This window comes from Balaenoptera physalus (genome assembly GCF_965194825.1).
Source record: "Balaenoptera physalus genome assembly, chromosome: 7".
Taxonomy (NCBI): Eukaryota; Metazoa; Chordata; class Mammalia; order Artiodactyla; family Balaenopteridae; genus Balaenoptera; species Balaenoptera physalus.
In genome coordinates this window covers 113,489,279-113,501,752 of record NC_138886.1, presented here as the reverse complement: position 1 = coordinate 113,501,752, position 12,474 = coordinate 113,489,279, and the positions used below count along the sequence as shown (strand labels likewise).

Below are 12,474 nucleotides of genomic sequence, written 5' to 3'. Positions count from 1 at the left end.
GGACAAATGTTGTTAATCAAGGGAATACCTCTTTCAATAAAAGGAACAAATTACTAATATGTGCAACACTGAATGAATCTCAGAAACACACTACTTGAGTTTCTAGAAGTCTTGCACAAAAGAGTAAAAACTGTATGACACTATTTATATGAAATTCTAGGAACAGGAAAACTAATCCAAGGTGAAAGAATAAAACCACTGTGGGGTGGAGGTGGAGATTGACTAGGAAAGAACATGAGGGAACGTCCTGGGTTTGACAGAAATGTTCTGTATCTTGATGGGGTTGGTTACACAAGTGTATGCATTTGTCAAAAGTCAAGAGAATGTACACTTAAGATTTGTGGATTTCAATGTATAAATTTAATATGGAAATTTTACATTAAACACATAGAAACTAATATTGACCTCCAGTTAATGATGTGTGTGCTTATGTATTTAGAGGGAAGTGTATTAATGCCGGTAATTATATACTTAGAAATGCACCAAAAATAGGATGGATAAAAAGGATGAAAAAAAATGAATAGAGGGATAAAAAAATGGATAGAGGAATGAATCTATAGATAGCTTTAAAGCAAGTATAGTAAAATGACTGTTAGGTATACAGGTTTACAGTATAAAAATTATTTAAACTTCCCTGTACATTTGAAATTTTTCATAATGAAATATTAGGACCAATAGGTTAAATAAATAGAATCTAAATAGCTTAAATTCTCACATGACAACCCTACAATATGACCAAGATTTGTACTCTTTCACAATACGAAGACAAATGAAGAAGGATAAAACAATCTGCCTAATTAAAACAGGTCAAGAAACAGGTAAAATTAAACAGCAACCCAAGGCAGGCCCTAGTGCAAGGCTTCCCACCGTACTTCATGATCTCTTCTGGAATCCATTCTGGGTGTTTAATTCTTCTTGCCATGCTCTCTTAACCCCCTTGTGTCAATGAAGATTTAAATAATAAAAACAGTGAATATAAGACTTCTTAGCTGTTGCGTGCCAACTTCCTGCAACACTCTGGTAACCACGTTAGCTATATTCCAAAAGCACCATGGTACTGATTGTTATTCAGCTTGTTGCCAGCTATGATTTCTATGTGACCCCCCCTTAATTTTGTCGTCAAATCATTTCATTCATCAAAAAACTATTTCGCAAGGAGGAAGAGAGGGAGGGAAAAAACTGTTTAGCGCTCAAGTGCTCTATTCTCAAGAGGCTTACAAGCTGGTGTGGGAAGCAGGCCCATAACCATTACAGTGCGCGGTGACGTAGAAGACAGGTCAGCTGCTGTAACAGGAGATGGGCCGGGGCGGTGGCGGGTGTTAGAGGGGGACAAGCAGCGACTTCTGAGAAGGGAGGGTTTCTTGAAGGCAGTGCTTCAGCTGAGCCTGGAATGAGCTGCAATGCAGAAAGTGCCCCTAAGAAGTTTCCAGTATGTTACCCCAGTGACAGTGCATTTCTGTTGTGTGCCAAACAGTGGACTCTTCACGTTTATTATGTTTACTTTCAACACATCTTCAAGACGTGGGCACAGTCCTTGCCATTTTATGGATAAGAAGTTTAGAATATAACGTGCCCCCCGCCAGTTTAACGGGTGACCCAGGATCTGAACCCACAGAGTCTACTCCAGGGTCCATACCCTTAACCACAGCATTATCCTTCTTAACCACATTTTTGCAAATATGGTGGAATCTTCGATTTCAGTGACAATGATATCAACCGCTAACACTGACCACTTTGGCTTACCTTGTTAAGTCCAAGCCAGAACTAGCAGGAACAGAACCTAAGTTAGACATGTTATCTCTGTGTCTAGTACCACGCCCATTTCGACAGCCTCATGCAACTTCAAGTCTCTCTGGCCCCAGCACAAGTTGTAACAAGGAGATGCATGGCTGGAAGAAGAGGAGCCTGGCAGCTCCAGCTCCAGACCCAAGTAGGCATCCCCACCCGATATGACGTCATCTTCCCCCCTCACCTGCTGCAAACCTACCACATCAGTTGTCAACCCTAGTTTCGCAGTAACACTGAACTGCGGGTCCCAGGCATTCTTAGGCTTGTTAGTACAAACCAAACTCCCAACTGCAGAAACCAGGAGAGGAACACCCCCAGCTCAGCTCTTCTCTGCCTTCCATCCTCCTTCCCGTCTCCATCCGTCTTCTCCAAGCCCGTGACTCGGTGCTCGCTCCCTGAGGATGGCGCTGATCCCACAGCTGAGCAGAAGCCAGACATCAAAAGGATTGGACTCTGAGAGTTCAGCACCAACTAGACGCAGGCGCTTTCTGCGACTCCTGGGAAGTCAGCAAATAACCCCCAGACCGACGGGGCCATTCTAAGCCAGCCCTCTCCTCTGGGCTGGGAACACGTACACCTGAGCTCCCCGGCACCGCACCACACACGCTGAAAAGTTACCGTGAAGAAGTAAAGGTGGCCAACACGTGCCACATGCCATCCCACATCCCCCACAAACCAGTTCGGTGACACCTACGTTCCTCTCTACGTCACCAAATGACTAATCCCAGAGACGGACGCAGACAAGGCTGCCCGTGTCCATGCACGCTGGCATCAGCCGGGCTCAGGCACGCAGGCTGCTCCAGGACCAAATCACAGCCTACAGTCGTGCTGGGAGGCGCCCGCTGGCCGTGCACGGGTGGCTCCTGGAAGCAGGCAGGCACCTTCCCTCAGGCCACTCGAGCGTCCTGCAGAGGAAAACCACAAAAGACTTCCAAGCTGCATGAGTTAAAGTCTCCATTTTATTTTTTTTACAAAAATCCAACGTAAGACCAATTGTGCTCATGACTGGAAAAGGGGTGGGGTGGATGGACACGGCATGAGTATCAGAGAGCTTCCCCCTTCAAACAGCAGCACTGCGAACAGGAGCTCCCCGAGCACGCACGCAGGCAGGCCGCTCCTGAGGGGACCGCTCCTGGACCACTCCTGCACACCCAGCGCCCGGGCCCCGGCTTGAGGTGCAGGCCACACAGGCAGAGGACACAGCACGGGTGCAGAAGCCCAGAAAGGCCCCGTGAGCCCCTTGGGGGCCCCCCTCATGTGGGGGCCTCTCAAACCGGCCAGCTGGAGAGCAAGGACACGCCGGGCCCTGGGAGCAAAGACGGCAACGGGGGTTCACAGGACAGCCGAGGAAGCCCACGTGCGTCTGCAGGGCTGTCCCGTGCTCCAGGTGAGTCAATCAGGTGGCGCAGCTGACATCTGGGCTTCCCAAGGTGACCGATCGGCATCAAAGGCGTTCGAAGCCTGGACCTGGGCCTCTAGCTAATCCGCCTTGCAAAAAGCAGCGGCCATTCCCCAGGAGAACTAACCAAGCCTCCGAAAGCTCTCACCGCCCTCCCTCTCACCACGAGGCGTGTCCTTTACAGACGTGGCCAGTGTCCATCAGAGACTGCTGTCTGGAGTCCTTCAGGCCAGTGTCCTGTTCAGGTCCAAACAGTGCCACCCTCGTCTGTGCTCGGACATCACCCCCCCCCGCCCACAGTGCCCTGTGACGTCATCCACACAGCCTCAGAGTACCAGCGGCTCTGGATCTGCCGCCAGCGATCAGGGACCCCGCGCTCTGGCTCCAGTGCAGGGGATCCTGACACAGCTCCTCTCTCACCAGGCCCACTCAGAGGCAGTCTAGGAGTTCCTCACATTAAAAGAGACAAGATAAAAATAGCAGCCACATTTATAGCTCAAAACACCACACTCTTTGGCTTCCCAAAGGGAAGAAGGCTACTGCTAAAAAGAATAAAGTCCAAGGTCAAAGAAGGGGGAGTTAGAAAGTTAGGAAGCAGGGGGTCTGGACCCCTTCGCTGGGCTGCTGAGCAGCAGAGCTCCATTTCCTAGGTAGCTGCCTCAGCAGGGGAACCACAGGAAGATGCCAGTGGAAATGTCCGGAGGACGGAGCCCTGGTCCTGTCCACCGACGGGGAGAGTCCCTTAGGTCAAGCAGCCCTACAGGTGGGTGTTACCCACAGGACAGAGCCCGGCTTCAAAATGATACTTGAAGAGAACCCATCTGGGGCAGGCAGGTCAGAAGAGGATGTGCCCCCTGGACACAGGAGCACAGGACGTCAAGGTCAGGGGAAGACGGAGCTGGCTTAAGGCATGTACGTGCCCAGGACAAAGCTGAGCCTTTTTTCAGTCAGTTGTGGGGAACCTCCTAGATTCGACTTCACTGGAGGAAAGTGGGGACCGGAAATACGGTAGAGGCCACGGGCTAAATCCCTGCCAACAGCCACTAACGCCCTCTTTGGTTCCCCTACTGCTGCCACCACCAAAAAAAAAAAAAAAAAAAATTAGCTTACTTCTATTTCAGCCCAGGAAATAGAAATTTAAACCCAGAGTGGAACGTGGTAATGTGGGGTGTGAATGCCTATTAAATTTCAGGCTGGATTTGAGCTTAACTTAACAAATCCAATCCTCCCAACATTGACACATACCAAACCTCAGGGGGTCCCGGAACCAACCCGGCGTGAGGGATCCAATAACTATAGGATGTGGGTCCAGACAGGGGTCGGGGAAGGTGAATTTCACCAAGGAATTATCCCAAGGCAGGTGCCTTGCTGTGACTCCCCGGCCAGCCGGGTGGGGATCAAAGGATACTCGCTTGCTCTGCGGCAGAGAGAGTAGGCCGACCTGCAACCACTCAGACCACACCTGAAGTGCAGCCCACCAGGCTTCTGTTCTCGTACGTGAGAGAACCTGCGGGAAAGTCTGTAGCCAAAGCACAACATGTCTTTCAAAGGAGGGTCGAACAAAAAGAGCCATTTGGGGGTCTGTCTGCAGGTCTCGGTCCTCCCTCAGTCTTCTCTCTCAAACAGGGGTAGGGAGAGAGCTGGGCCGAGTACCCAGACAGCACGACCCAGCGGGGAGTCCTCAAACCCACCAAGTCCTGCGCAGGGAGGCTCCACTGCCCCCAAAGGTGCAGATCCCCCCACCTCGAGCTACAGAGCCCTGGTTGGCAACAGGTCTTATCTTGGGCAAGGCCCTGTAACAGGGCCACGCCCAGCCCTTTCCTGTTTCTGCGCACAGATAGATGCCCCTGGGGAGGACGGAGATGATCTGTACAGATGAGCCAGATACCAGGCCAGGATCCACCTCCACCAGAATACAGAGCACCGCGGCGCGTCCCTCACTTTGTGAGACGGGCAGAAATGCCAAACTCCCCCTCAAATATATATGTATGTGTGTGTGCGTATATACATATACACGCACATGTATGTACACACACACGTATGTGTATATATATACACATGGATATAAATAAACCTCGAATGGCAAATCTGAAACTTTCTTTTTAAATAATAATAGTAGTTGTTAGTGAATTAAAAACCACAAACCAGCTGCCCTGGGCTTCTGAGCTGCGTGAGTGGCTCTCCAGAGTCCCTGTGGCCCTCAGTGTGAGCTATCACCAGTGCCCTGTGTAGGGAGCCCTGGTGTCCTGGGACCAGGGCTCCGGCCAGTGTGGCTGATTTCAAGAGCAAGGCAGCTCTGTCCCTGCCACTCTCCCTGCCGGCTCTCCCAGCAGAGGGTCTGGGCCACCCGCCCGGCGGGCATCCCTGAGGTCCTTCCGTGTCTAGGGGCCTCAGGAGCTGCCTCCCTCACTCTGCTCATCCTCTCCCGTATGCGCAACGCCCCTAGATGAACTTGAAGCACTTGGTCTTGTCGTGGGGCAGGCGGGTCTTGAAGAGCACAGAGTCCACGCGGAACTGTGTGTACAGCAGGGGCATATAGCCGTACACCTTGACAAAGAAGTTGATACACTTGTGCCGCTCGTGAAAGTGGGAATCGTCATGTGACAGAGCCTGAGGGCATCCTGGGCATCGGAAAGTCCACCGTGACGTCACCTGGGAGCGGGGAAGAAAGAGCACAGAGTGAGAACCACGGGTGCTGAGACAGAGACCCTGGAGCTTAACCAACCGATGCCTCCTTTTCCACAGTGACGACACCGAGTCGATGGCTACACTCACTCACAGAGCAAGTCGGGAGCCAGAGCCCAGGGCTCTCTTCCTGCCACGGATGGATCTACACTATTATTAAGGACACGCTTTCCAAACGGCCTATATGTAACCGATATCAAAAGCCTTGAGGTGTTCAGTGGTGCTTATCTCAGTAACACTACTTCTACTATTTCTCTTGGTTGCACAGCAAGATGTAGGTATAAAGTTGTTCATTCCATCAGTATTTTTAATAGCAAACTACTGGAAAACTCCCCATCAAAAGGGGATAGATAAATAATTATAAAATACTACATGTCCATTAAAATAGATGCTTAAGAAAATTATATTTAAAGACATGGAAAAGTGGTCATATTATATAGTTTAGTGGTTATTATTATGATGAAATTCCAAGCAATTAGAAAAGTATGAAGAATAATACAATAGCTTCACTATCAACAACATGGCAGATTAAATAACATAAAACCCCCTGAGCACAGAACCCCTGAAAAGGCAGGATGAAATACAGAAACCGTCTCTTTAAATATATTGGCTGAGCTTATAATGAAAGAAATGAAGTCCTCAGAAGCCAAAGTAATGAAAAGGTCTGAATCCAGCAAGACAGCCACGAGCTCGGGTTTTCATGAGGCTGGAGCGCCCACAGTCAGGAAATCAGATCGGAGACTTTTTGAAACCCTGGGACCCAGTGGAAGGCCACAAGGGCAGGAGGCAGCCCTGCAGAGAGAGGTGGTGAAGCAACATTTCCTTCTCGGTCTGAGCTCCAAGTGGAGGAGGAAACACCCCCTCTGAGAAACTGATAACCACGAGCCGGCCCTCACACAGCTGAGGCTGGATTTATGCCACCTGTGCGTCCTGAAAAGCCCCAGCATGCTAATTTAGCTTAAACAGGTCTCAAGTAGGTAGTGAGCCAAGGCACATAGAAGAAGCAAGTACAAATCCTCTCAGATTCAGGCCTCAAAGAAGTGCTATAAGTAAAACCCCAAAGAATATGACCTCACAATCGAAAATCACAAAAAAGGGGATGAGTCACATGAAGGAGACTCTGCAGAAAGAAACAATAGAACCAGACCCCAAAACACTGCAAAACAGCAGAAACATCAGATAGGGACGGTAACAATAAATGTGTATCATACGTACAATAAAATGTTGAAAGATTACTCAAGGTTTGATGGAAGAAACAAGGGACTATCAAAAAAAATCCTTGTGGATATGAAAAAGAACCAAATAGGGACTTCCTTGGCAGCCCAGTGGTTAAGACTCTGCACTTCCCATGCAAGAGGCACGGGTTCAATCCCTGGTCGGGGAACTAAGATCCCATATGCCGCATGGCACTGCTAAAAAAAAAAATTAAAAAGAAAAGAAAGAACCAAATAGGACAATAGAATTGAAAAGTATATTAATCTTATTGTGGTCATCACCTCATGATGGTTTGTAACAAATCGTTATGTTGTACACCTTAAACTTATACAGTGCTGCGTGTCAATTACATCTCAATAAAACTCGGGGCGGGGGGAAGTATACTGAATTAAATCAGATACTCAATGGATGGGTGAAGAGAAAATGAGTGACGAAAAGTATACTAAAATTATTACCCAGAATGGAAAATACTGACAAAAAGCTTTAAAGAAATATGAAAGCAAGATTAAGAAAGAGATGGAAAGAGATACTGTATGATTCCATTTATATAAAGTTCAAAACTGATCCTGGAGCAGAAGACAGCCATCATTCTGGCAGCTGAGCACTCCTTCCCGCTCTGAGCCTCGCCCCAGCCTCCGGGGCCCAGCACATGCTCTGCCCTGCCCGCCCCCTGCTGCAGGCGCTCAGCCTCAGGTTCTCAGCCCTGGCAGAGAGCCTCCGCCTCCGGGGTTTCCACTCCAGGCTGGGAGGGTTAGGCCGGGGAAGTGAGGGCAGATGCGGAAAGCAGGGAGGAAGTGCAGAGACGGGGCCAGGGGAGCAGAGCGCAGCAGAGACTACGGCAGAGCACGCCCCACCCCGACACCCTCCCCTCTGTCTCCTTCTGTGCCCAGCACTAAATGGCGCTTTGGAATCTTTTACCTGTTGTGCCCAGTTCTGCTCGAGCCCACTTGAGGAACATGTTTTGTATTTATCCTTGTTTACCGAAGACCAAACACCAGCTTGGAGGCAGTCTCGCTCCCCTACCTCTCCAGCTAGTGAGAATTTGCCCGTAGTCTGGTCTAGGCTTTTTATGTGTCTCCGCCACAGAGGAACTCAACCTCTGAGCTCTCCCTGGTCCGGCGATCCCTGCCAGGTGTAGGGCCTTTGTGGGGAGCGCTCCTCTTCTAATGGCTCATGGGGAGCAGGTGTAACTTGTCTGGCCTCATTCCACGTGTGTCGCCTGTGCCCTGGGCGTGGACCAGTTAGGCAGTCAGCAGGGAGATCCTCGAGCTCCAGCCAGCCTTTCCGCCCCAGAGAACCACGGAATGTGTTCCAAGAATATGGGGACTAAGAGTTCCCAACCCCAGGCTTGAGGGCACAGCTTTCTCTCATATGGCTTTGTGTTGTATTCTATGTTATTTTGCTACCTGATCATTCTAGTTTAAAAAAAAAAAAAAGACTCAGCAAAAATTAAGGAAATCTGAATAAAGGATAAACCCTGGTAATATAAAATGTATCAATATGGATCCATTAATCAGGACAAATGTACCATACTAATGTAAGATGTTAATAATAGGGGAAAACTATACGGGGGTATATGGGAATTCTGCACTGTCTTCGTAACTTCTATTTTAATATAAAGAGTTTGTTTTAAAGGTAAGCCATAGTGTTTAGCGATGCATACTTAGGTGATCAAAGTGTAAAGAAAAACAACAATGAAGTGGATACCATTAAAGACATGACAGTAACTGTATTCATCTCCTAGGGTTGCTGTAACAAACTACCACAAATTCAGTGACTTAAAAAACCAGAAATTTACTCTCTCACAGCTCTGGAGGCTGGAAGTCTGAAATCAAGGTGTCGGCCGGGCATCCTCTCTCTGAAGGCTGTAGGGAACCACCTGTTCCATGCCCTTCCCTTAGTGCCTGGCCCTGCCGCAGTCCTCGGCCTTCCCTGGCTTGTAGACAATGCTCCATCATCACACAGCACTCTCCCCTCAAGTGTCTGTGCCTCTGGGTCTCTTCTTACAAGGACATCAGTCATAATGGACTGAGGGCACACTGTACTCTACTATGACTTCATCTCAACTTGATTATATCTGCAAAGACCCTATTGCCAAATAAAGTCACATTCACACATTAACAGGGGTTAGGACTTAAACATATCTTTTGGCGGGTCACAATAAACAGCCTGCCCTCTGGCCTCAAAAATTTTGTCCTTCCTCTATGCAAAATACATTCATCCCAGCATCTCTTAAAACTCTTAACCCATTCCAGCCAGGATCAACACTAAGTCTAAAATCTCATCCAAATACAATCAACTCAGAAAGTCCCAAATCTCTTCTCAATCGTCTAAATTGGATACGGTTAAGACTCTGGATACGGTCCAGCCTGGGATAAAATTCCTGTCTATCTGTGGACATGTGAAACCTAGAGGACAATTATCTGTCTCAAAAATGCAATGGTGGGACAGGCATAAGATAGACATTCCATTTCAAAAGAGAGAGACAGGAAAGAAAAAGAGGCCATGCATCCCGAACAAGTCCAAACCCCAGCAGGGCAAGTCCCATTAGGTTTCCAGGCACGAGAGCAACCCTCTCTGTCCTCCTGACTGGGGGGGCAGCAGCCCTCAGGAGGCGGCCCCGCCCTCCGGAGCCAAGGGGGTGTGGTCCTGCCTCCAGGCCCTTGGTGACCACAGCAGCCCCACTAGCCTCTGAGCCATTCTTCCCATCACTGGAAGCGAGCAACACATTCTCAGCCAACTAGCTCTACCGGCCCACTTCCTGCTGGTAGAATCCCAGGAGTTCCTTCCTTCAGTTCGCCCTGTCTCTGTCCCCTTCGGTTCAAGCTCGCAGTGGTCCTGAGTTCTGGAAGCTGGAAGTCAGAAATCGAGGTGTTGGCAGGGCCCTGTGCTGCTCTGTGAGGGGCCCAGGAGGAATCGGTTCTACGTCGTGCTCTCTGGGGTTCCTTGGCTCACACACCACTCGCATCTCTGCCTCACGTCACACTCCCTGTGTGTGCGCCTCTGGGTCTCTCCTCCACCTCTCGTAGCAGGACACCAGCCATACGATTAAGGGCTCACCCTACTCCAGTTTGACTTCATTTCAACTTGACTATGTTTGCAAAGACCCTATTTACAGTTAAGATTACATACACAAGTACTGGGGTTAGGACTCAAACATACCTTTTTTTTTTTGCAATTCAACCCACAACAGAGATTAAAACTGGGGCTGAGGAAGGAGGTTGAGATTGGGAAGGGGCATGCAGGAGCTTCTGGGGTCCTGACACCCCATGTTTAATGGGTTGTTTTATAATAATTAAGCTGTGTACTTAAATTTTATGCCTTTTTCTATATGAGGATTATATTTTACAACTTAAAAGTTTGAAAAAAATAAAAAATGAAGAAACAAGCAACCTGAAAATTTCTATAATCATTAAAGAAACTGAATCTATAGTTTAGTACCCTCCCACAAAGGACATGCAAAGCCCCAAAAGATGTCAAAGGTTGAGTTCCACCAAGCCTCCTAGAAAACACAATCCCAATTGTGCACAAACTCTTCCATGAAATAGAAAAAAAGGGGAACTTGCCCCAAACTCATATAATGAGACTAATTACAATTTTCGTACCAAAACCAGAAATAAATAATACTAGAAAGGAACTTCCCTGGTGGCGCAGTGGTTAAGAATCCGCCTGCCAATGCAGGGGACACAGGTTTGATCCCTGGTCCGGGAAGATCCCACATGCCACAGAGCAATGAAGCCCGTGCACCACAACTACTGAGCCTGTGCTCTAGAGGCCATGAGCCACAACTACTGAGCCCGTGTGCCACAACTACTGAAGTTCGTGCACCTAGAGACCATGCTCCACAACAAGAGAAGCAACCACAATGAGAAGCCTGTGCACCGCAATGAAGAGTAGCCCCCGCTCGCTGCAACTAGGGAAAGCCCGCACACAGCAACGAAGACCGAATGCAACCAAAAATAAATAAATTTAAAAAAATAATAATAATACTAGAAAGGAAAATCATACGCTCACTTACTCAGGAACACAAATTCAAGTAATCCAAACAAAATACTGGAAAACCAAATCCAGAAAATTATTTATAAAAAGAACTGTGACCAAATGTGTTTATCCAAAGAAAGCATGAATGTCAACACAAGAGATTAAAGATAAAACACATGATTGTATCAATGGATAATAGGAAATGCACTCAATAACATTAAAGAATCATTCATAATAAAGATCCTTAGCTAATAAGGAATAGGAAGAAACTTCAATAAGCTAAAATGTAAAGCAAGCATCACACCTAATAGCACACTATCTGAAGCATCCCTTTAAAATCAGGAATAAAACCAAGATGCCCATCATCACCATTTCTATTCAATACTGTACTAGAGGTCCTGGCTACGATAAAAAATAAAATAAAATAAAATGGCTTATGAGGATTGGAAAGGAAAAAACAAAACAGTTCTTTGCATGAGACATATATGATGGTCAACACAGAAAACCCATATCAATCAACAAAAATTTTTAAATGGAGTTTCAGCAATTTTCCTAGATATAAGAAACAAATAGTTCTATAACAATGAAAGAAAATGTAACTTTTGGAAAATACCATTTAAAATATCAACAAAATATACAGAATACCTAGAAATAAGTCTAACAAAAGATGTTCAGAGACCTCTATTGCGAAATTATTGTGGAACCTTATAACCTGGGGATTATATAATATTCGATAATTTTTAAAAGATACCAATTTTTCCCATTTCACCTACAGATTCAATTCCTATCAAAATCCCAACTCTGTGTGTGTCTGTGTCTGTCTTGACAAGCTAATGATTCCAAAATTTATGTGGGAGGAGAAAGGGCCAAGAATAGGCAAGACACTCTTGAAATACAGGATTAAGTTAGAGGGCATTTGTCTTAGCAGAGACAAAAAAATAATTCTAAAGATATGACAATTAATGTGATTTTGGCACATGAACAAACTGGACCAACAGACCAGAATAAAAGAATCCTTAAATAGATCCATGTACACACAGACATTTGAACAATGACAGACCAGCACTGCAGATCACTGGGTATGGATGAACTAAGTGTGCAATGAAAACTGCTTAGGAGACAAAAATGAAATTGGGACCCTATCTCACATTATACACAAAAATCACTTCCACAAGGATTAATGATTTAAATACAACAGGGCAAAACCTAGAACTTTTAGAAGAGTATGGGGGAGAGCATCTGTAAGACTTTGGGACAATGAACATGAATAAACTATAGTTACAAGCATCAACACTGACTAAGCGCACAGATTGAGTTTTTTAAAAGCTACATGCAGAGGAATGCTTATAGTTTGACTTCATTTACGTAAAGTTTAAAAGTGCCAATCATTTAGCGATGAATACGCA

The 12,474-nt window shown here is 46.8% G+C and overlaps 1 protein-coding gene across 2 annotated transcripts in view; it reads right to left on the bottom strand.

The window, feature by feature from the left end:
* Positions 1–2,729: 2,729 nt before the first annotated feature.
* The window catches only part of EXTL3 (exostosin like glycosyltransferase 3), a 64,567-nt gene continuing 54,822 nt past the window's right edge, over positions 2,730–12,474 (bottom strand). For both annotated transcript variants that reach the window (XM_082468861.1, XM_082468860.1), the window contains one exon: positions 2,730–5,839. In XM_082468861.1, the coding sequence (XP_082324987.1) occupies positions 5,630–5,839 (210 nt within the window). In that variant the 3' untranslated portion in view covers positions 2,730–5,629. The remainder of the gene's footprint in view (positions 5,840–12,474) is intronic.